Source organism: Anser anser (genome assembly GCF_964211835.1).
Source record: "Anser anser genome assembly, chromosome: 21".
NCBI classification, from domain to species: Eukaryota; Metazoa; Chordata; class Aves; order Anseriformes; family Anatidae; genus Anser; species Anser anser.
In genome coordinates this window covers 11,497,869-11,523,561 of record NC_139742.1, presented here as the reverse complement: position 1 = coordinate 11,523,561, position 25,693 = coordinate 11,497,869, and the positions used below count along the sequence as shown (strand labels likewise).

The 25,693-nt window shown below is 43.6% G+C and overlaps 1 protein-coding gene across 9 annotated transcripts in view; it reads right to left on the bottom strand.

Moving 5' to 3' along the window:
- Positions 1-7,798: 7,798 nt before the first annotated feature.
- The window catches only part of LHX2 (LIM homeobox 2), a 46,227-nt gene continuing 28,332 nt past the window's right edge, over positions 7,799-25,693 (bottom strand). For 2 of the 9 annotated variants that reach the window (XM_083807021.1, XM_083807019.1), the window contains exons 2-5: positions 22,761-22,966; positions 21,978-22,360; positions 15,448-15,653; positions 7,799-8,616 (exon numbers count right to left, since the gene is read on the bottom strand). In XM_083807021.1, the coding sequence (XP_083663147.1) occupies positions 8,329-8,616; positions 15,448-15,653; positions 21,978-22,360; positions 22,761-22,966 (1,083 nt within the window). In that variant the 3' untranslated portion in view covers positions 7,799-8,328. The other 7 variants (XM_083807022.1, XM_083807020.1, XM_083807017.1 and 4 more) reach the window with 6 other exon arrangements.

Genomic DNA, 25,693 nt, shown 5'->3' with positions numbered 1-25,693 from the left:
AATGATGGTGTCTGCATGTAAGCGGCAGCAACACACCTCACACTCCAAACACGGATCCCCAGGAACTGGAGCTGTTTTGTGGAGAGAAAGTAATTCTACAAATAGCTGCAAATGTCTTTTCTGTGACTTCTCTTTTGTGCTGGAGCAGCCAGAGGGGACTCTGGAAAATCCTGTCAGTGCTGGTGGGTGTTGGTGCACGCAGGCTATAACCTCTGGGACAAAACAGAAAGGCAGAAAAAGAGCGTGTGCACACAAAACATGACTGGGAACAGTCTGCACTTGGGGAGTCAAAGAGTAAAGATTCACAGAAAAGAGCATTGTACAGCTTTTGTATTAATCTAAAATGGATCCCTGAATTCTGTAGGCACAATGGGGGTAGAACTGGAAAAGACATAAAGATAAATGAAGGCCACAAATGGGGATTACATTAAAAAGGCTCTCGGAATGTGTGTGGTTAGGCTTATTTCTGTAACGTGAATGACACTGACTGCAGTGTAACTTTTGCCATCATTTAGTGTGTTGGGTGATGTGTTAGGAGTCAATGCCAAGTGTATATGAAATGGAGAAAGTCTGGGTCTGTATTAATTAGGACTGAATGAAAGAGATCGTAGGAACATCCGCAATTGATTTCTTAAAGCATAATACCATCTCCAAAAGGCACCAGCAGCTGGCCAGTGCAGCAGGCCGTTCCAAGAATTCTCTTCCAAAGCCTGCCCAGATGAAAGTGAGCACTGCAGACAGCGCTGGAGGGGAAGAGCCTCGTTTCAAAGAGCAGTGCAGGCCCGTGGGTACGAAACATCGTATCTCCCGAGTCCATGGGTAGCTCACACTTGTCTGCCTGCTTCTCCAGAACCAGTCAGATCATACGCTAACAAAAATGGATATAAAAGCTTTTGAGCTACTTCTAAGGGCTCTGTGCATGTGAACTAATAAAGGCAAGTTTATGGTCAGCTGGGTTAAATCCACTAGACAACAGTCTGCAACTCCAGTACAAAATGTTCAGCGGGTCTACAGCTTGAAAAAACCTGAATCTGCCTGCCCAGAATAATCGCTAAAGCCATGCTAAATAAAGAGTCCTTCAGCCTCAAAAAAAAAAATAAATAAATCACACAAGCATTAAAAAATCCTCAGAACCTCTAGGTGCAAGAGATGAGATGTCTATGGGGCAATGCCACCTGTTTACCCTCTTATCTGACTGTGGGCGAGGGGCCTGGCCTTTCAAAAATTGTTCTTCCCTACGTTCACAGAAACCTTGCCCAGACTGGCTTGGCATCAGCTTCTTGCTCAATCACAGCCTGCAAAACAATATTACAGAGTATCTCTTTTATTAGTCTTGATTTCCAGAACAGGCACAGCAAAAAATGAGTGATCAAACATGTGGAAATGATGTGAGAAGGCAAATGAAATTGTTGGTGGAAAAGCAATTTCTGGAGGCTAGAGGCTGTAATCAGAAAAAACACTTGAAACCTGTCCATGCTGATCTCACATCTGCACTCCCCGCATGCTGAGGTTAAGCAGTTGGAACACATCCCTGTGTGTGATGTTAGTTAGGGAAAAACCTGGTTCGAGCAATATTTTGAAGGTGTGACATGGTAAGGTGGAGCTACCTGAGGTGTTGGGTAGCTCCAAAGGCACAGCGACTGCACAGGTCGGAGGCATTCAGCCAAAGAGAATAAACCACAGCTGCCAAATTTTCTTGTAAACTCACCAAGATCAGAACTGATAAGAACATAAATATGCCTCTAGGGCTCATTTCTTCCTTTTGGCTTGAAGCAGAGCCAGAAACATCTGACAGAACTGTACATTGAGAGCCACGGGAAGAATTTTGATTTTTAGCTCTGTGTAGGGACGGCAGAAGCTGTTTCTAGCTCTAAAGGTTTCAGCCAATACAAATAATGCAGGGATTAGAGCTCCTTATCATTGTTACCCTTTATTGGACCAATATGCTCATGGAAATTCAAAATTCCTTCCTAGGAACACTTTAAATTACCAAAGCATGAGCATCTTCTCACTGTTTTTGAATAGGAACCAAGGAACATTAAACTACATAGTAATTCCCATGCAGTGGATGGATAACGGCCTGGTTAGTTCTGTGTCAATGTAAGAAAAATATATGGATATTTCCGTGTTTGCAGTGCTGCAAATTCATTGTGACTTCCCTAACCCTAAATCCCAGTAATCTGTATTGCTGGTTTTTATCAATTAAACCATAGAACTGCATAACACTTTCCAAATATTTTTGTCCCTCTTGTTAAAGCTATTACATTTTTCATAGGTACTTGGCTAAACTATGCAATGGTTAGTATAGGTTTCTCTTTTTAATGAAAAGCTTAATTATTTCTTTTTCTCTAGAGGTTGTTACAAAAACTGTCTGTTAAGTGCTGGATTTTACAATCTAATAAATGGATATAATGCCATGTAAACAAGCTGTGTAAGTATATATATAGAGACAAGCCTTTTACAGGGACTTTTTTAACAAAAGAAAAACTTTCACAGAAGTGGTATTCTCGGGAAATAATTATAATTTGCACAGTATAATGCACTAGCATGCTAGATGATATTGTTAGATATGAATTTACTGTCAGCAGGTTGCGTATTTGAGGTACTATGCTTTGCTCAAGACAAAACCCCCAAAATATTGACTGACTTTTTTTGCTACAAAAATCCAGTTGTCAGGCCAGAAAGAACTGCTGACATCATATTAATCTGATGAGAAGTCCTTTAACTGCCCAGTATATCTTTTTATCTGTCCTTGGAAAAAGAAAAAAAAAGAAAAAAAAAAAAAAGGAAAAAAAAAAGATTTCTGTCAGTCAGATAGATGCCATTCATGGTCCTGATCCAGCACAACTCTTTTTACCAGGCTGATGGTGAGAACAAACAGGCGTTTAGTTAGTATCAAAGGTTAGGGGGGAAAGAGAATACAAATGAAGTAAAAAATTGTAGTAATATAAATTTCTGTTAGGCCTGTTGGAATTTGCTGCCTCAGTGGAAAACATTTTTGAGGCTGGATTTTCTTTCCTTCAGTGTGTGTAGGTCTTGATGATCTTAAGGGTCTCTTCCAGCCTAAATTATTCTATGACTCGATGATGTTACAAACATGGAAAACTCACTGTTGCAGCTGGAAATAATTCCTCTGGCGTGTGCGCTCGCTGCCTCGTGTAGCCAGGGCCGGTTTCTGTGACAAAACCCAGACACGACTCGGTGACAGCGAGTCGTATCTTGACTGTGCTTCACTCAAAGTAAAGAGTGAAAACTCCCTACAAACAATCAAATGTAAGAAATGCAGCTAAATTCAGCTGAAGATTCTCTAACTGCCCTTTCACATCAGCTGCTTTTTTAACTACGGATAGCAAGACATGATGACTGACACGAGGCAACGGTTACTTCCCTTCACGGCACGAAGCCTAAGCTACCTTCAGTAAAACAACCTAAAAATGCCTCTGTAAAACCCCAAATGCTAAAAGACTAACTGTAGCACACGGATTGCAAAAATAGAAATGTTAGCAGAACAAGACATGGATACTGATTACAATTATAAATTATTACAAATAGATTATTGGTCTCTCTGACTTTCCTAGTTCAGCCTACTTACTAAACATTTTCAGGAAAGGTTACCACGTCGAGCATGAAGATGCCTTCCTAGCAGCACCGCCCCACAGAACAGTGGGATAAATGCTGCATCAGCAGAGAATTTACTTCTAAAAGGTAACATTCTGATATTCAGTGGAGCCATCCTGCCTCCATCGACAGTAATTTTCAGACAAATTACTGGTAACTCACCTAACATCACGACAGATTCAAACTTGATTCTTCACTTTCCAGACTGAAATCACATCATTTTAAGCATCCCAGCTAAGTCCTGCAATGAATTAAAGACCATCTCTCCATTTACAAAGTGAAAACATGAGCACTTGCAGTCCAGCTGCTGTGTTGCTTGTCTTCATATTCATGGCAGCTTCCCGTGTGTCAGAAAGATGCCCTCTTTATTCCCTCTTTGAGTGATTTTCCAGCCCTAAGATATTCTTAGAACACATTTATCAACTATAGATCAAAAATCTAATTCTTTTAATTCTCTTTAATTAGGATGAGGACAGACCACGATTCATATCACCCCTGCTGTCTACATGGGTGGTGATGTATGGTACCAGAGGCTCTGACCAGCCGTAAATGCAATGTATGGGAGTGTGTGAACAATTGGTGTGGTTTGCTAGGTTTATTTCTTTAAACAAAGGTGCTGCAGACTTGGGCATAATGATTTCAAGTATGGGAGTAAGGAGAGTTCCAGTCAACTCACTTGAGGGACAAGACAAAAAGGACTCGTAGGTCTGGAAAGTGAGATGTAATATTGCAAACTTGGAAAGCAGAAATGCACAAAGCTGGCAACTGCATAAATTATATGCAGCAAATAGCAGATGCACGAGCATTTCACACCCAGCCAAACCCTGGCTGCTAAGGTGAATTGGACACGTTGCACATGCGTTTCACTCTGTAGCCTTTTCAAACGCAGGTCAAAGTGGTCTGGAAAATGCATAGACTTTCATTTTACAGATCATTATTTTACTACAGATATTAGCACTCTCAAAGTGCTAACTACACTTCCAAAGAACTATCTTTCCCATATTAGCTATGGATGAAATAATTGCTACCAGGAACGACTTAAATGGTTAGAGCCTCCCTATTAGGAGGGATAAATTGTAATTCAGCTACTTTCAATGCAAATCTCTCTTTCCAAGGACTATTAAGTCACTGTGAAGACCATAAGCATGTACACTTGGAACTTCTTTTAGTTGGATGGCTTTGCTACCATCATGCCTAAATCTCAACTCTGGTTCATACTTTGATTTTTTTTTTTTGTCTTTTTTCTTTTGAGAAAAGGAGATGATTACTAAAGGTGTCTAAGTTTTGATCTTTACCTTCCAAAGGGAAAAAAAAAAAGCAGCTATAGGAAAGTGCTCTAAATGTGTTCTTAACAGTTAGTAAGAAATGATAATTTGGAAATCAAAGTATCCTAGAGGCCCTTTCTCCATCCACAGTGTTTTTTATAAACTCACTTTTGCTTCCAGAGCAAGCATTCAGCTTCTTTGTTAGTATAACGATCCTTGGCCTTCTCTCCCCAAACTTAGACAACATGAACTAAGAAATAAGTTTTATGAAATGTAACTATTAACAGTATCAATGGATTTTAAGTTGTGATTACGTACCACTTACAGTAACACTATGCCTCATAACAAAGTATGTCTATTCAGTATTCCTAAGATCAAATATTCTCTCCTTGTTTGACAAGAACAATCCAGCTTGCTGCCAAGTGACTTGGAAGTTTTTCTAATGCATAATCCCCTTTCATATTCTTTATTGTTTATGAACTCAAAGACAAAATATCTGCATTATCTTAAATAAACTAGGTAAAATGTATTTCAAAAAGTTTCTTGAGTCAAAAAGTAGCAAATCATTGTATGTATTTTCCATATTTGTATAGGTTTCATTATATTCTCATTCTAAGTTACTCTTAAGTCTCTTTCATATTAAAAAATGAACTACACACCTATCATGCAAAATGTAAAGAAGTATGTTCAACTAGTTCAAATTAGATATACAGTAAAAATACACTTCCAAAGAAATATCATTTCCATTTTTGTTCATGTTTTTAACAGAATTTCAGACTAATACATCAAATGTGGAACTGTACAAGTATGTGAAGAAACATTAGGTTTGCAGTAGTAAAAAAATGTACAGCATTCAAAACCAACAAACTCTAAACAACCAAACAATACCACAGGATTGAAACAATCATGGGGACAACATAGGTCATTGGAGCCAGTGCGTGAATCCTAATGTACCTACATAAAGACCCTACATAGAATATCGTCTCTTATTTATATGCAAAATCCCTGATTTGATTAAACCAGACAATTATCTAATTGTCTCTTATAGGTTTCAGATAATATTAACACTAGAGTATTCCCCTTCATAAATTTCAGTTATTTGAAAAGGCAATATTGAGAGTTGTTTTGAAAGGTATTTCCATCCATGTGGATTCAGGTAGTTAAAATACAAGATCACAAATAAGAACCATCCGCTACATTTGCTGTAACACTTACGAGTTCAAGATTCTGTTTTTTAAAACTGCTTACAGGTTAATACACAGGGTTTCTAATTATGGGCTGTATCCTTTTAACATTGGACCAACATTGCCGTTTAAATCAAGAAAAGATACAGCAAAGCACGTCAAAAAATAAAATCTCCAAGGTAGCTGACAATGAGCAAAACATTACATACAGCAGAATCTGTGTCTGAATGTCTGTGAAAGGCGTACTCTTTTACAGTCCACTAACCAGTACAATTTACTTATTAGACATTTATAATATGAGGAAAAAATGTCTCGGATATATCTGTAAAGGCTATTAATTAAACCTGAATTCATTTTTTCAAATGTTTCATCATTGTGACTAAACGTAAAGAACTATGCTAGTCTATTGGTTTTGGAGACTGGAGTGTAATCTTTTTCACAGATCTAAGATAGTTACGATTTTTTGTACTATCTTGCTTTCCAGATAACTCACCTGTATTTTTTTAAGCAGAAGTGTGGGAAAAAAAGGTTAATAAATGACCTAATTATGTCAGCATTTCTATCCCACAGTCCTCGTTCTCTGAGATCTCTCACTGAGCTCAAAAGAAATTTGGCTTGCATGAGAAGGCAAATTTTCAGTTGAGAAAGCTGTATGAATATAGTGCTTTTAAAACCAAAACATTGTTACCAAAAAGTCTGGCCTAATAAATTATCTTCAGTGCTCTGAAAAGGGCAAAGAACACAAATCTTGGCACATATCTTGCTGTTTATTTGGAAAATCTTTTAGCAATTTTGATCCAATGGGAATGACAGATTAGCTTTAGAGAGCTACCCACATACAACCTAGGGTTTGACTGAAAAAAAATGATTGTGACAGGTTTGAAAAGGAACAACCATATGCATGTTATGTACCACTCAAAAATCTATAAAACTACTGGGCAAACAGCGTAGTGTATACTCATACATATTTAAACTTTGCTGAGGTATTTCTTTAATTACAGAAAAAGCATCTTTAAAAACAATAGGAAAAAGAACTCAAAATATGAATTATATTCTGCACTTTTTTTTTTCTGGAGAAGGAATTCAGTTATATTGAAAGGTCCATAATAGTTAAAGGAATATCCACTTTTTTAGTATTGATAATATCATATTCTTCCTTGGCTTTCTATTCCCTCAAAGCATTACAAAAAATGTAAGGCTGTGACTCTGTAAGACATAATTTTGCCTCATTTTTGCCCACCAATATTGTAAAATAACCTGAAATACTTCTGTCTTCTTCCTCGGGAAAGCATAACCCAGTGTCCACCTCTATAGTAAACCGTTTCTGGCCACACGGCTGTCGGATACCTAGCTTGCCTCCTCCATGAAACAGGACAAGCTCTCTCTTGCACAAAAGCAAGATTGTTTTCATAAATGCTGGCTGAAGTCAAGTTTCTTTCACACAACAAAATTAAATATATTTTGCCTGTTTTAACTTTAACATTATCTGATAATTTCTATCTGCAACTAACAGTTATTTATTTCTCTATACTGAATATACCTAGACGGTTGTACGGGGGGGACTTCTCACCCATACAGACTTCAGGAACAAGAGGAATGTATACATCATATTTAGAGTTTATCCTAGGCAGATACCGTGTTTGAAATGCAATTTTCTAATCCTTTTAAATACAATCAGCCTATCTTGATTGTGAAGCTCATGTTAAATGTAACTGCAGCCATTACCAAGTAGTTTCCATAAGTGGTTTTATTACTGGTTAGATTTTACAAATTCTGGTATTCGAACAGACTTCGACCTTAAAATTCTAAAACAACAAAGCAACCAATGAAAGGCTTAGGACTATTCAAAGTAACAAACTCTTGACATTTTTGCCCTGGTCATAAATATACAGAGAGAAAAAGAGAAGTGGACATGGAATCCAAAGTATGTAGATAAAACAGTATATAAGGCACATGGCAGTCTTTGAAAATACAGAAGCTTTAGCCAACTTAAATTAATTGCTGTTTCCCTTGCTCAGTCCACAAAACTGTACAGTTACACAAATGTTGTGTTGCAATAGATCTTCCAAGTTATTCTTCAGTCCACACTCCGTAATACCAGAACACTACATTTCCTTCTTTTTTTTTTCCTTTTTTTTTTTTTTTTTTTTAGGAGAGATCCTAATTGTGGTTAGTCAGTTGCTCAAAGCCTCTATTAAAATACACTTGGAATTTCAACTAAGAATAATTTCTTTTTTAAAGAAATTATTAAGAAAGAGTCATCAGAAAAGGTTTGTAAGAGTTGTCTGTGAAGGACTTCGAGATTCATGAACCTCAAGACTTCCGGGCACTGACGTCAAGACAGATGTCACAGTAGGCATGGTAGGATTAGTCAAGTCCGTTAAAGTAGTGGGAGTGCTGGATGGACTCATGGAGGCATTGGATATTTCTGATGCAGGACCTGATGGGGTCCCTGCTTGGAGTGTTGAATCTGAAGTCTTATCCACCCCTGTGTTTTCTTGACGTAAGAGGTTCCGTCTGAATTTGGCTCGAGCATTTTGAAACCAAACCTGAAATAGTTTAATATAACAGGGTAGCATTTAAAGAGCTGCAGTGTTTAGAAAAGCAAAAGCAAACTCACAAATTCATCAAAGCTTGAATTGGTGAAGATGTTTTTATGGTAACATGTTAAAAAAGTAGCCCCAGTCATGAAAAGTGTCCTCTGCATGCCTGTGAAGCATTCCTCTTTCCCTCTCCTGCAATTCTCTGTGTAAACAGTCTGCTTGGGACAGGAGGGGAGTCATTCAGTGTAGGCTGTGTATAAAGTTGCCTACAAATTTGGCGGCCCCTGAGAATCCTTGACTGCCCTCACTCCCAGAAGTACTTGTCAGGACGAGATAGAAATCAAGCATCTGATGAACATAAACTAGCGAGTTTCAGCACCCTGCTATCTCAGGTCCATCTCCCATTGTGTGCAGAAGGTGACACAGCACAGCACCCTGCCTTCCTGCGGGCTCAGAGGGCTCTCTCGGGAACTTTCTCATGTCTTGTCTCAGCAGTGCTCTCACTTTTCAAAAAAGACTGTCCCTCTTTCTTACTCTTCTTTCTCAAATGATTCAGCTCCTATGCCAGTCTCATTTTAAATTTTTTCAGTCCTGGAATGATGTTGGAAAAAGAGGCTCAAATGGTATTAAAAGCCCATATTGCATTAAAAAAATGTAATTTCAGAAGAAATGATAGCCACATACAGCAATAATATTTCCAAGATTTCTACTTCTTGCATTATTTATTACCTAACTAATCACTAACTAATCATAGGACAAATGCTATGACTACTGCTTTTTCAGTTAAATTTCAGTTTAGGTCCAAGCTAAAAATGCTCTCTACTGTTTACAGGATTTGTTTAAAGATAAAATATTTTTCTACCTATTTGAAAATAGATAAAATTTATTTGTGAAACTTGGATGAACTGTAGGTACAGAATATTACTTTGATTAAATTTGAAAATGCCATTAAATACCCTGTGTTCAACCTGCTGTATGTTGATGCCAGCTAATTTTGCTGGTACAACTAGCTGAAATTTCACTGCGCTTACTTATCAGAAGGCCTTCTGACATTGTTATGTTCTTTACAGTTGACTCAATCCTGATCCTACTGCTCTCACGTTGACCTCTTACAAGGAATAGGACCAAGTCTTTCCATTCCAGGTGCAATGAACTTCATCATCTCTGTATTTGTCAGAGAAAGGAGCTGAGTCAAAGTACCTGCCCAGCCTTAGTCCATCAAATTTCTCCGCTGTGGCCCGTACAGGGAAAGTGAGTGTGCAGAGCTCACAAGGCTGCTATGGTCACAGCATCCTTTACAGAAATCCTGACCCCTAACTCTGAACCTGCAGTCCCTGCCGCAGGATCCACTTCAGGCCAGGCTGCCGGCGGAGGAGTGGCACGGAAACACGACGCAGTCCTGTGAAGTCTCCTCTTTCCCTTCAACTTGCCAGCTGCAGTTAGAATTGGTGAAGATGGCTCAAACCATTTTTCCTCTGACTGGCTTTCTTCTCATCTATGGACGGTCCAGCCCTGAGTTCCCCCTATTGATCACTTCTCCTTTTCCTCTGGAAAGCTTTCTCTCTCAGCCAAGGGTCTGTAAGCACACGTACTCTCTCTTACACTCTCTCCTGGGAATGCCACAAGGAAATGATCCTCAGGCACAAATTCTAGCAGCGGCCATACGAGCTGCTTTCATTACTCACATCCCTACAGGTCCTTGTTTCAGTTTATGTTGGTGCTCCCCTTACTAAAACATTTTGTTTAAAGGGTATATATTGGTTTCATATACACAAAGAAAACAGAAACCTTCTCCTAAACTAGCACTGCAAAAATATATTAATTATTTTATAACACAGTCCATTATAGCGGTAAACCTGTGATGTGGTCAAAACTGCAAAAACAATTGTGGTATTTTTGCCTGAAACATTCAAAGCCAGTGTCTTCCCCTCGCATGACTGTTCATCCAGAGCCCTGCAAGAAGAGAGTCGTGGAAGTGTCTGTGCATGCTTCTGAGCAAGGTGAGGAGCCTCGTGTGCCAGGGGTGCAGGTGAAGCAAATTAGTTTGTTCTGGGCATTCGAGCTACAAAGTCTCAAGCGCCAATTAGTAGGAATGGTAGAAAACAGCAATTTTAACACTTTTGAGATTATTTTACCTTTCAGTAAGAGATAATTATATTTGTCCAACAAATTAAGAAATTTGGCTTCAATTTTTTAATATATACCTTCTAAAAATTGTAAAAAGAATCATATATATGAAGTTTAAGTTTAGAGACTGCCACTGTTGATATGTTGCATAGTTACAGCATAATTAAAACAGACAAAACCTCTAGTCCAGTTGAGATATTGTCAAGGTTAATCAGATAATGGTTACAGAGCTCTTTAAAGTTGTCCAGTAGTAGATATTTGTAATATTACTGAAAAAGCATCTAAATATTTATTAACTGAAATTCAGAAAATGCCATGTTTTATGATAGAAATGAATAACAAAGTAATTATTGCAATAGTGATATTCTGGTATGCACTGAAGATATAAAAATATTTAGCAAAGATTTAACATTGAAGAGTAGTGAAAGAATTAAAACTATTGTTTTCTGAGTTGCAGGAATGCCAACTTGATTCGCTACTGCCCTGTGTTGTTGCGTATAGCTGTGCAAACGAGCGTGCAAGAGCTGGCGAGCCAGGGCCGCTGTCCCGTGCATAATGGCAGCAGTGCTCTATGTGCACACTGGCAATTCGGGCCCTGCACCTGTAACAGTATTACATCCAAGTAAAGAAATAATAACCCAAATATACATAACTGAAAGAATTGTTCCAGAAGGACTTATCTCACATCAATTACACAATTAGGAATCTGGTCTTCAGCACTGAAGAATAAAGAAATTCATTGGGAAGTACATAGTGTTTTTCTGTCTAACTGTATCATTACAGGGCTGAGCTGTTTCAAACCAAATGGGGAAAATATGGACCAAAACTCCCACTGAGAAATAAAAGCAGCCGTGAGACCCACTGACGCTACCACATTCTGGGGAGCCGAGCCGCCTGCCTGTAGCTGGGCAGCTCAGCAGCTAGGCAGAGTCGTTCTGCAGTAAAAATATTATACTATCTCTTCAGTGATCTGCACTGCTAATTTATCTCTCTCTGTCTCCATTTCCTGACTGTAAAATGGGAATAAAATAACATGTCCATAAGACAGGGAAGTATTGAAAATAAATATGCTAATTGTTGTAAAGAATTGAGATATCATCATGAATGAGGTCATGCTATCTAAGATAACTTTATTTTTTGTTGGTAACACCTCCATTGTTGCAACTGTTGTATACTGGTTGTACGAATAGCTTACACTAGAAACAAATTTTTAAACACAATTTTGCTAATTCACACATCTACCTGGAGACATTTAGGTCAACTGAACTCTACTTACTAACAATGGGAGAAACAAATAAAAATGTAAAGGATGCTCCACCACACAGCAAACCGTGTTTACTCACTGAAGGCACATTCTGAGAATTGTTTTGATTATTAAACATACAGCTGAAAGAGAACTATAGGATATTTTATGAATGAAGGTTTGGTAAGTAGTCTGCAGTATGCTATCCTAAAGCAAATCTTCGCCAAAGGATAGTGCAGGATACTCACACACGACTGTGAAAATTTTTGTGCTTGTTGACTGCTGGAAACCGAATTAGCAAAGTCCAAATGCACTCAGGAATAATCTTTGTAGGATTTTCATCTCAACATTACTGGGGAGTGATTCAAGAAAGGATAAGCGGTGTAGAAGACCCCCACTGAAAAACAATGGTTCATGTTCCTAAACTGCTTTTGCCATGGATAGTCGTTTTCCATACTCTTGGTTAGAGAAGAGGTACATAGCAATAGCTAGCAAACCGTATGTTCTTAGGGCTATCTACTTCCACCTTCACTTTCTAAACTCACAAAAAAGAAAGATCGATTCCCAAAAGAGTAACGTTTACACCAATTAGTTAGCTCACAATTAGCTGGTCACTTTAATTAAGAATGATAGCTTACAATAATGGACTCGTCCTCCCCAGCTGCAGTACAAGGTGCATATCAAAATGCAAATATAAAGCTAAATGGGAATGGAAATATATAAAGATAGGGAGTAAAAATATAAATAGGTTTACTGTAATTCTAATGTCATTACTTAAGGAAAATATTCTGCATTACAAAGCCACTGAATGAAATGTTATTTTTGAAGCAGTATGTTACATTTCCCTGTCATTCCACTTCTGGACATGGGTAGCTGATGACTAACTGTATATGAAGCCAAGACAGAACTCAGGTCTTCCAAGTCCAGTATCACAGATCATTCATTATGAACATGGCCAAACTCTCTGCTCACCTACAAGCCACCCTCATTACATGTTATATGGAACTGCCTTTATAGTAATGGCACTATAGCCATTTCCTAAAAACACCAGGAACTCCTCTGCACGTTTAGAAAGCCCACTGGTTTCAGAATAAGAGAATTTGTCTTTCTCCTCATCTGCTACCTTGTATTTTCTATTACACTACATTCTGTTCATGATAGATAAAGAATCATTATCTTTCATCAGCTGAACTGAGACCTGAACATACAAAAATACAAGCGCTTACAGACATGCCTAATAACAAGATAGGGAAAGCAGAAAATTTCTTACTACTGGAATGTGTGTATATACATCTGGGAGTCCATACGCCTTCAGCATGTGAGACAGCCTAATACTAACGATGCTTGTTTAGATCAATAGTGTCAGTGAATTACTTCATGTTCAATAAATGACACAGATGGAATGCCAACCGTTCTGGCGCAAAAGAATTAACAAGTGACACTATTCAGTAACCAACATCACGAAGAGTTTTCCCCAGCAAGAAGCAACCTTGAAACTTGTACGGGTGAACTTCAGCGTTCGAAAAATTCCCTCCATGGTTTCAGAAGCACACATTATTTTCTCTCACAGGTTAGAAATAAACCAACTGGGCACAAAGGTTCTAAAATCCAAAAAGCAAGTTTGTTTTTTAAAGCCCATATTAATTTTCAACGGAGTAGAGAGTGCTCATAACAGACAGAAAAACTCAAGCGATACTACGCAAAGTATCACTCCGAGTCATTTTCTTGAAGTGCCTCCAACAGCACCATCCTCTGTGTGCAGTCCTCACCACCAACTATTACCTTGCACCACTCTTCAGCTAAAGGAGCCCAGAGATAAAGAAGCATTTAACTGCGAAAGTAAAAGAAGTGAAACACCAATTACCAAAACCATGAAAAAAGTTTTGTAGAATTGTAAAGGTTTGCCACAAAAAAAGAGGAAGCACTGTGCACCTTAAAGCTGGGAGATGTGGTGTACTTAACATGGAAACAGAAGCGATCAAGAAACTGAAAGAGAGGCTGAAGAGAGACATGGAATTCAGCTTTAGAGAGAAGAAATACGTTATAAAAGGAAGGAACAGAGAAAAAGACTTGGAAAAGATTTGGAAGGACAGGCTCATTGGGTGAAAAGAGAATAGATATGGAAGTCAAAGTTGGTGCAGACTGAGGAAAAAGAACAGAAGGAAGATCAAGAGAGAGGCATTTTCTAGGCACCGATCTAATTTCTTCATGCACTATGTGAAATTTCCCAGATAATTCAGGTGTGAGTGCACTGGTAACAAAGTAGATATCACTCAAGTGTGTAAACTCTGATGAGAAAATGAGGAAGTGCAAAAATAATGATAGTTAAATGCAGAAAATCCTTTGTTCCACACTCATTGATAAAAGAGAGCTGCTATGAGAGGCACTATGTCAAGTGCTAGGATGTGCACCAGTTATAGAGGAGGAATCTGTTCCACTGCAAATCAGCTTCACAAAAACAAGCAAAATCCAGCTGTGATGGACATGGCCAAGAGAAGGAATTACATACAGTTTTTCATTAGCAGTTTTACTAGGAAGCCTACAAACCTTTATTCCTTTTTCAGTTAGGTGTAAACACTACAAGATCCACAATTCTCCAGTGAATTCAGGTTTTTTTCAATGTTTTTGTTTGCTGCCCTCCACTTGCCTATGAATTTGTGAGGGCTGTCCACAGTGCTTTCCCAGGCGCCTGAGCCCTAGCTTTCTCTACGAAGCCCACAAACCATTTTTTTCTACTATTAAAGATCCATTTAAAGACTTCAGCAATAGATTTTGGAATGTCATGCCTCCTATATGCCCACATTTATCTCTAGTTATAGTTACTGAATAAGTGCCCATTAAAATTCACTTCCTGAATCTGAACTATAAATTAGAATGGAGGTAATCCAGCTAATATTCTTACCTTTCCTTGCCATAATAATTCAAATGGAGTGTATATCCTTGAAGCAAGAAAAATCCAGCTTTCAGGGAAAAGGTACTTTCAAAATGCAGTCGCCTTTCATTCTAAATTACTTTACTATGACTAAAAAAATAATCTTTGAAAAGTTAAATTTGTGTCCACTTACATTGTGAAGGAAAAGACATCTTCCCTGTCTTGATAAAATAATAAACAACTGCTGATTACTCACTTACAAAGAAAACCATTTCTAAATTAAGAGTTCTCTATTTACATTAACTGAACTTTTTTCTTTTTCTTGCAGCAGATCAGAAGCTAAAACATGCACCAGAATTGACTAACTTCAGGAAAACAAGTAGGACCCCATGCCTTCACAACTGTCATTAAAAATTAAAACCCAAGTGATCTGCTTTTGGGAAGCTGAAATGAAATAACTTTTCTCATACTTTCTAGAATGTAACTGATGTCTCACAGAAGGTATGAATGATTATGAAAAGCTTGAAGATTAGTAAAATCCACAGCATTTCTTATATAAAATTGATGTTTTGGTACAAAAGACTGCTCTTCTTACCTGAAGAACTCTTTTGGTCAGGCCGGTTTTCTGAGCTAGCTGTTTCAAGTCCTTGGCATCAGGATTGTGGTTAATAGCAAAGTATGACTTCATTGTCCGCAACTGGTGGTGTTTGAATGATGTCCTCATACGCTTTGTTTTCTGATTGCTGGGGTATTGCTGGTCTCTATCCAGGTGGTCACCATCATTTTCATTGCAGCTTAAAGCTTAAGGCAACAAGACGAAAAGGCGTGTAAACCTATTGCTCTGTGACCAACATTGTTTGCAGTTCATCTGAGAGCAGCAATTAAAATAACATACCATGGCATGTATTGTACTGGTACAAATCCTACTTGCCTTCCCCTCCATTTCTGCATCTTCTATTTTTCCCTTACAATAACCAGTCTGCGAGGACCCTCACCTGCCTCTTTATGGCTTTTAAAATGTCAGGTCTGTTTCCTTTTTAGTTTCCTCCATCTCCACACAGCCTTTCCTCCACTTTCTGCTTGTAGGACAGTAGCTGTCCTCAACTCTGTAAAGTGTTTTAACGTACTTTGTATCACTATAAATTGTGTTGTAATATACAAAGAAAGCTGTACAATAGAGCCCACTTAAATCTCGATGGAACAGACCAGTTAAAATTATAATTATTTCCTCCATCAAACTAAACCCTGTAGAGTACAAGAGAGACCATTAAATGAAACACTATAAAAGAAATAAAGTTTGTGGGTACCAGACAGCAAATTATGACTATAATTTGACTAGCTCAAGAAATAAAGCTGTTAATACAATATATCAGCAGCACACCAAATGAAAAAAAATACACTTTTTTATTATTTATATTTACATTTCATTTTTTAAGCATTTGAAAATACTACTTTGAATAACTGATTCTGTTATATTCTTTTGAAATCACTGAATGAGACTGACTGACACATTTGCATAAATCAACTGCAAAGCCTGCAAAGGACGTCTGTGACCAAGGAAAATTGTAATAATTATCAAATTGTATTAAATGTTGAATGCCAAACAAAATAGTCTCATAGACCAAAAGTAGTTTTTAATTTACATGTGCATAAAGTAAACCATAGAAAAACTCTTAAAATAACATTAAGGACCAAGCTTAAATTCACTAAAAAAAATCATGGATATAACTGAAAATTAGCTCTAATAAGCTGTCATTAACTTACTTTTTCTGCTCCAGTATTTGAAACTCCCTTTTAATTTCCTGTAAGTTGTAGGTTAAAAGTAATGAAAAATCACTACTATCTCTATTCTACGTAGCACGCAAAAAAAGCAGACAAGTGTATTTTAAAATGTGAGTTATTGGTGAATTTCCTAAGCACATAAAGAGATTTGTTTTCAGTTATCCATTACCACTGATTCATTACAACTGAGTACATTTCATGGGCATGTATCTCTTTGTAATCATGCTTTAAATTCATACTGTCTAGGAGAGTTTTTCAGCCCTGTTGAATACATTCAATTTCTGAAAGGCATGCATTAAAACCACTATTTAAAAAATAAAATAAAACAAAGTGCACGTACTCATGGGGAAATATGCATATAGATACACTAAAAAGCAGTTTTGCAGCATGTGCAGTGGCTGCTTCGCAAATTTCAGCTTTTCAAAAACTTTAAAAGATGTGGCACAACATAGAGCAAGGCCTGCAAGACTTCAGCTGTGAGACCAAAAGCAGGCTTGTTTAATAGATCGGTAAAAAGTGTCTGAAGCCTCAAATATCTTGGTGAGTTTCTGTACCCCTACAATTCAAAAAACAGCCACAAATAAATGTGCTGGATATATAAATGTGTGCACATGTATGTGCATGTGTATACATTTCTATAAATCCTTTGCAGACCTAACTTTCTTGTGCCAAATTCCAGTAATAAGAAGCATTTCTGCTTGTTTTCGTGATGTATGGAAAGACTGGAAGCACCTCAGTTTAAAAGGTGTAAGACACACAAAAGGAGATAGTAAAAATGCAGTATTAATGGAGCTGGACAGAATGTAGCAAAGTCTTTTTTCTGGTTTAAGAACTGAGATTTAGTTGCCAAACTGGAGTGACCCCACAAGCTCCAGTCTCCTTCAGAGCTACAGTTCTCCCTCTAAATAATACTGGGAAGAATAACTGAAACTGTATTTCTTATAGCAAACGGTATTGTGGAAATGTAAAACAACACTGTACTTGGTCTTAAAACATACTCACAGAATTGTAGATGTTAGAAATGGAAAAGACCTCTGTGTGTTGTCTTAAATGCTCTCAAACCCTCCCAGAAATAACAGGACAAAGAGTTAGGAGGAAGCGCATCAAAATATCCATCAGAAGGACTGAGACCTGTTAACATGCAGCAAAACAAACCCTAGGGCTGCAAGTAGCTGGATTTTAACCTGTTCTACAGAGAATGAGATACAATCAGGATCCAAGGAAATAAAACTGATTCTAAATCCTCCCAGAAGGGAAGGAGGGAATCTGCTTCTCATCAACTGGACAACGAACAATTTGCTCTTTCAATTTCTTGTAATTTTACCCCTAATCTTCTAAATAAAAATAACATTGAGATGACAGTGAACATGTACCATTCAAGACCAGCAAACCGTTGTCCTTTTCTAGGAAGTTACAAAACAGACTTTGAAAGTGCACAAGGGTGTCTGCTCTTCCTCATCTTGCCCAAGTGCTTTGGGCACCCGCAGCATCCCCCAGCCTCACCTAACCCTCCTCGTTAGTGCCGCTTCCCCTCTCCTATTTGTTTCTGGTACTTGGCACCATCTGCAGAATTTGGTTGTACCAATCCGGTGTTACGTGCATCTCCTGCCCAGCCCGAGATGTCCACGGGCGCTGCAGGCGCCGACACAGAAGTGCGTGGAGACCTTAGGAGCGAAGGAGTTTCTGCAAGGGCCACCCTGGTGTAAGAGTGGCACCGTACGCGCCCCTCGTGCCGTGTTCTGGTTTCCAGGCACTTCCTCCCTGGTCCTTCGTGGTGTCCCTGCACATCGCCCAAAGGAATTGCTCAACCACCCGGACTTAGGATTTCCATGCAATTGCAGCATCTGGGACTCCTGCTGGGAGTTCAAAAATACAACTGGTAACATTCCAGTCAGAGGAGCCTTAAATTAACTAATGCTTCATTCCTATGTTGTGATAAAGCAAATTCTGAAGTGGTGCCAAGTATCTCTTCTGACCCCAGGCCACTTCTGAGGCCCTGCTGCCTTTCCCCCGGCCCCCACGCCCAGGCCATCGCCCCGCCGTCCACCCGCTGCCCTCACCAGAGGCGACCCCTCGCAGCCCCCCCGGCACCGCGACACCAGCGCCCGGCCGGCCACGAGGTGAAGCCCGCAGAGAGCGCGGCCAGGAGCTGGCTCTCACTCCCTCACATCAAACCATCGCGCTTCGACGCCGGGGACCAAAATATCCTCGGCAGAATAGCGTGTAAAACTGCCTCTAAAAACAGCGACACGAGTACGGAGCGGGACGCGCCGTTATCCTTGCACAAACCCTGTTTGCAGGAGGGAGCCGGGGGCACGGCTCCGCGCTCAGCCCCGGATCCCCCACGTCGGGGCCGCGGCACCGGAGGGGCCGGGGGCGAGGAATTTCCTCGGGGGGGGACTTTTGTTCTTAGCGGCTCGTGTTTGACGCGTTACGCTACCCCCAAACGAAAGCGAACCAGCCCCGGTCCGGGAAGCGGGGCGAAACACGAGGCGCGTTCGGCGCTCGCCGCCCGCAGCGCCCCCGGGTGCGGGGCCGGCCCCGCTCCCACCCGCGGCTGCCTGCAGGGGGCCGGGGCCGGCGGGGGGGGCCCGGCCGGGAGCGCAGAGCGGAGCCCGCAGCCGCAGGGGGGGGCTCGGCACCGGGACAGAGCTGCGGCCGGGGGGCAGGAGGGGACGCGGCGGACACCCGGACCTCAGGAGGGGACCTTGCGACCCGCCGCTCCCCGGGCGCTGCTGGGGACGGGGGTGCCTGCGGCCCGCCCGCCGGCCCAAGGGGGCCGCAGCGGGGCTCTGCGGGGTCCCCCCCTCGGAGCCGGCGCAGCCCTGCCCCGGCCGGGAGCTTCCCGTCCCGGGGGGAGAGGGAGGGGGGAGCTCGCCAGAGCTTCCCCGGGTTTCTCAGGAAAAAACTCCTGGCAAAGCTGCTCGCGGGGCCAGCCCCCACCCGGCCCCGCTGCCGGCCCCGGGGCGGCGGGGCCGGGACCGGGAGCAGGAGCAGGACCGGGAGCAGGAGCGGGACCGGAGCAGCGCCCCGCAGCGGCCCGGCCCCAGAGAGCCGCAGCCCGGCCGGGCCCCGCCGCCCGTGCGGGAGGGTGCGCCCCTATAACGCCCCCGCTGCCCGCCCGGCCCCGGGCGTGGGGAGCTCCCGCTGCCCCCCGCCTGCTCAGCACTCCTAGCGCTTGCAAGGAGAGGTCCCTGTCTTCTTATTAAAGGCAGAGCGGAGAGATGGGAATAAAGTACAGCGGGCTGGGGGAGGTTTGGGGTCTAATCCACAAAGGGAGTATTCAGAATTCTTTACAGGTGCTTCTGTGTTCAGCAAGCTTTCAGCCATTGATTTACTGACCTAAAAAAAAGAAACCAACATCAAAATCCAATCCAACAAGTGAAAGAAGAAATTACGATCACAGGAACACACTTTAAGAAAAAACAAAGAGAGAGAGGGAAAAAAATCTTTTTGAAGTTTCGGCATCCTTCTAAGCTATTTTCCACTTGTCAGGCTCTATCCACATCCAAAACCCATCATCCCTGTGCAAACGGAGTCTCGTTTAAGCAGAAACAAGAGCCAGTCCAATTCATGGCGCAGATGAGTGTTTGCTGCTATTTACAAAATAATTCCTGTCCCTGCTCTGGCCGCATCTCCGGGTCCCCCTTTTCCCACCACCTCTGGTGACGATTTATTTACACGAAGCTTGCTACACAAAGTACCAGCCCCGAATACCCTCAGAGGACAACACCATGCATTTCTCGGGAGAAAACGAGAAGTTCCATTAAAAATGAAGAGAAACTATCACACTTTTAAACGGCTTCCTTTTAGAAGACAGAAAATAGAAGGCTTTGCAATAATTTGCTGGTTTGTGAGATTTAAAAATCAACAGACAACCCGGTCTGATTTCCAAGATCAATTACACTTATTACCATATAAATTAATCGATTATCGGTTTAGCAAATATTAAGCAGACAAATAGTTTAAGCGAAGAAGCTAAAAGCTCCTCAAGGAAGATCTCTGCAGCATCGTTTACAGGGTCTAACCCCAAATTCCACGAGCAAACTCGGAGGGCAATTATTTTGGAAACGAATTCTTCAAAACGCGGCTAAGGACGGCGCGGTTAGGAAGCCGGGGAGCAGCAAGACTTTCCGGGGCTGTGCTCCCACCCGGGACAGACGCCGCTGCTCCGGTTTACGGGTCCTTTGAATGGGAACATCTGCCCTGCACGGGGAGGCAGCGGAAGGCCGCCTGGACCGCAGCCCCCCGCAGAGGAACCCTTCTTAAACGGGGGAGCCGCCGCTGCCTGCGTGTGCGGGAGCTCGCAGGGACACCGCCAGGCGCACCTTTCACCAGCCTTCACCCCTGGGACGACCCCGGGTTTCTGAGCCGTTCCCAAATCGCTGCTGAAGGCAGCGGTGGGTGGCGGCCCCGTCCCGAGGGGTGCTCGCCATGCCCCTTCTCCTCGCCCTTCTCGGCGCCCCCGCCTCGCCCTGCGGCCTCCCCGCGCCCCCCGGCGCCCCCCGAGCCCCCCGGCCCGGCTGCCCCGGCTCCCACCCCGAGAGCGCCGCGGCCGGCCCCGGGCAGCCCGAGGGGGCAGCCCGACGGCTGGGGCACGGCCCCGGGCGGCCCCCCCATGGCCGCCGTTCCCCAGGGACAGCGGGCCCCGCACGGTGCGGCCTTTGGGGCCCCGGGAAGGCAGGAGACCGCCCCGGCTCCTTTCCCTGCAAAGTTCCGGAGCCGCCGTGGGGAGGCCGGACGAGGAAACTCCTCGGCGAGTTGGCAGCTGAGGGCAGAGCGCCCGGGGCACGGCTCCCCCCGGCAGGGCCGGTCCCGGCGAGGGGCAGCGAGCGGCGGCGCCCAGCCCAGCCCAGCCCAGCCGGCCCCGTCCCGGCAGCGCAGCCCCGGCCCCGGCCGCAGCCACCTGCCCCCCGCGGCCCCCCGGGGACGGCCGCTTTTCGGCCCCCTGCCCCCCGAGGCGGAGGTGCGGGAGCTCGAGAGAAGGGCAGAACGCTTCGCCCATCAGCAGCCTCGGAGGGTGTAGCTACTAAAGAAAATTCACAGCTCTCTGAAGTGCTAACTTCCAAGCTCTGGTTTCCAGATTTTATTTCAGGCTCCACTCCCCCCTCTCCCCCTCCTTAACCAGATGACCTTGCTTCAAAACATTTTATTTCCAGCTGAAGTGAAAAATGCTAACATATTAGCTTCTGTAATTGCAGTTTGACAGCACTTGATCTCAATAATTATGCTGCAGCTAAACTATTATTAACGGTTTAAGCTAAAATAAACGGAAATCCCCCTTTGGAAGTGAACAAAAACAAACCGTCGGAATTGTTCTTGGGGGAAGATGGGGTCTCTTACCTGCGTTGTACGCTGCCAGGTCTGCCCCAGGCCCCGGGCTCTTCCTTTTCCTGGGTCTCCCCTTCTGGACAGTCCCCACGCCGTTGTAATAAGGCAGTCCCAAAGTACTGGCAGAGCCCGCTCCCAGTGCTGGGCCCTTCCCAGCGGCTACATCCGAGTGATTGAAATGCACCTGGTACTCCCCCTGGATGAGAGTCTCGAAATGGAGGCGGCAATACACCAGATTGTCCTTCATGCCAAAGTGGTCGCCGGTGGTCAGCATCTTGTTGCAGGTGGTGCAAGTGAAGCAGTTTAAGTGATATACCAAATCCCTGGCCCTCATGACCATTTCGGAGGCAGAAATCCCCAGGTGACACCTCGCGCATCTCTGCACCGAAAACCTCCTGCAAAACACAAGGGCCCGAGGAGACGGTGAGGGGCGCATCCCGCCCTTCCCGCTGGGCGGCCCGCGGAGGGGGGCTGCGGGCCGGGGCACGACGCCGGGCCGCTGCCGGGAGGGCGGCAGGAGCTGGGGGGCTCGGCCCCGCTCCCCCCGCGGCCGCTGGAGCCCGGGCTGCGGCCGGGAGCCGCGGGGAGCCGCCCAGACCTCCCGACCCCCGCCCCGTCCGCAGCCCCCCGGCGGGACCCGCGTGGGGCCGGGCCGGGCCGCTCCGCTCCGGGCCGCCCGCCGAGGGGCCTCGTGCTCCCAGAGCAGCCCGGGGGATGCGCCCGGCCCCGGCCGGGAGGCTCCGGGAGCCCGCGGACCCCCCTCATCCCCCCTCTCCGGGCGGCTTTGCGCTGTACCTGTAGTAATCCTCCTTGCAGTAAATGCTGCCGTCCTTGCTGAAGCAGGTGAGCTCGGACTCCAGGTTGAGCTTGCACTCGCAGCACTTGAGGCAGCGCATGTGCCACTGCTTGTCCACGGCCAGCAGGTAGTAGCGGTCCGAGATCTTCCCCCCGCAGCCGGCGCACAGGGCAGCGCGGTCACTGCTGATGGACGGCATGCTCTGCTGGGGAGAACAACCGCGGGCCGTTAGCGAGAGCCAGCGGCTGCTGCGCGGCTCAGCCCCCCCGGCCCGGCTCCTGCCCCGCTCCTGCCCCGCTCCTGCCCGGCCCGGCCCCGCTCCGCGGCCGGGGGGCTCCGAGGCGGCCGGCCCCGGAGGGGGGGGTGGGGGGGTGGAGGACGGGCCGAAAGCGGCCGAGGGTGGGGTGGGGGGCGGCTGAAAGCCAGGCTTTCTCGCTCCGTTTTTTTCCTTTTGTGAATTTGCCAGTCCCAGATCAAGAAAAGATGCTCCTCAATAAACAGGCGCAATCGTCAGGGCAGGGAAAATCGCAGAGAGTTAATTCTAAAATTTACCGTTACGGATACGCGGAGAGCGCCTGCATAGTTAATGCCCCGTGAGTGCGGGTCTGGGTGTGTATTTTCCTAGCTATAAAATTCCGAGTGAATTACGATCAAACCCCCCAGCAGCCGCAGCGGCACAGGCGCAGCTCCCTGCGAGCCGCTCCCCACCGACCCGCGCCCCGGGCTGCCCCGAGCCGAGGCACCGCAGGGATCGGGAAACACAACTGCCGAGGAGGCGGACGCTACTGGTCTGAGGCGCTGAACGCTTCATCAGAAAAACGAAATAGTGGGGGAAACAGAGAGGAAAAACAACAGAGTGCTTTAGATTATGCTGGGATAAACTTGGAAGCAATAAAACTAAATGTAACCCCTATATAATTTAATAGTTTAGTGTCAAATCACAATCCAATCGAAACCCCCTGCAAAAAAAAAAACAACAAATACATTTTCTGTCAACTCCTACCAAAAAAAAAAGAAAACACTAAAAGAAAATAAAGAGAAAAAGAATATCGGAAACCGTTTAAGCGCGGTCATGTATTTTACCCAGCACCCTCAGCCTAAACCCAAACCCGAAGTCAGGACAAGAGGCTCGGAGTGGGGCAGTGTTTGTGGCAGACCTGGCACTGCGCTGCCGTCCGCTTCGTCCCCAACTTGTCAGCATGGCAGTGCTCGAGGCCAGCCCGCACGGTGGTGCTGGGGCCAGAGCTGCCGCCCTGCAGACGCGCCGGAGCCGCAGAGCTCCCGCTCGGGGCGGGGGGAAGCCGCGTGTTTACTTTTACCTCGTCTAGAGCCTTAAGTCCCTGCGCGAAGCAAGGAGAGGGAAGACAGCTAACGGGAAGAACTGAAAGAAAACGAAGCTGTGTTTCCAGCACATGCTGACGGATTGCTTTCATCCAGCACTCGCAGAGATCGCCAACCCCCAGCACCACGAGCACTACTGCTGGCTCTACAGCATTTCCACTACCAGCAGTACGTACAAATAAAATTATGGCACTAGAGCGGCATGGGAGCCACACAAGTCCACTGGTAGCTTAGTCCTTTAAGGCATTAACTGAACTCTGATTAGGGACCGTTTTATAACCAAAGTAGTTCCTTATAAATCCACTTTAAACAAAACACGATTTTTTCTGCTTTACCAGTAACAAAAATATTCTGATATCCAGAAATGGTATTTAAGGATCTAGTATCCTATCCCACTGCTCATTCTATACACGTGTGCATGCAAATAAATTCTAAGTAGATATATCAAGGTATCATGCCACAGTATTACTCCAGGAAAGATAACTTGATATTGTTTAATTTTACAGAGAAATATTAAGTTTTCCAAAGAAAACCAAAACTGCTTTGATTAGAAATCATGTTCAGCCCTTCTAGCTGAAAGGCTTATTTTCAGCCAGCATGCCAGGATTAAATAATCTCACTGTCACTTTTAAGTAAATTTCTCCATAGCATTTAGAGAAGTAACACCTATTGTTGAAGTTTTAAAAACCAAGCACAGATATCTTTCTTGCACATGCCCATATCAGCTTAAAAGACAGCATTACCAAAATATGGGATCATTTCTCCCCAGAATTATCGTTTCTTAACCAAAAAAACAAACCAAAACAAAATAAAAACAGTACACAGAAAATGTTGATTCAGTTAATACACTTGAGAAATCTCTTCCACTTTTCTGGCTTAACTCTGCTTCGAAAGATGCGTCTTTTTATTATCTAAATGTATTAAAATGCAAGTCGTGCGCATTAGCAGACATAAGATAAAAGTGATAAAGTTATAAAAATTTGCATCCCTCTGTCTCCCTGAAATACATCCTCTAAATCCATTTGCCATGTTTGCAAATCCAGTGTTCACGTATCTTTCTATTACGAAAAAATAATAATTTAAAGATGCTCGAGTTTTAGTTTTCCTTTTATTTATTTATTTTTTTTACTTAGTGCCATAACAACTACCTCAGCGTGGACATCCCACCTGAAAAATAACACCGAATCGGATTCTTTGTGTTTCCATTCCGCAGAGAAAAATTTCGCTGTGCCAGAGCGTTATCTGTATAAAAGCATACTTTGCCTCTCCCTAAAAACTTTAGAAGGCCGGCCGGGCTGGGGGAAGGGAAGGCGTTCTTGGACGCTACCAAAAGGCTGGTCTAGCTTTCTGTTTTCTCGCAAGAGCAGTACCGCTCCTTTCACCCAGGCGTTACTATTACTATGCATATTATTAATAATTAACAGTTTCATGCCTTTCCCCGTGGTTTTACTCGACCTTTTGGGGGTGTCTTTATGGTTAATTTTCTTCCGATTTAGTATTTTGCATACGTTTCCCCCCGACCTGCTATTTTAAAGGAAAAGCTGTATTTTTGAGGGGTTCGTTATGTTCAGGGGGCTGAATGACTCCCACT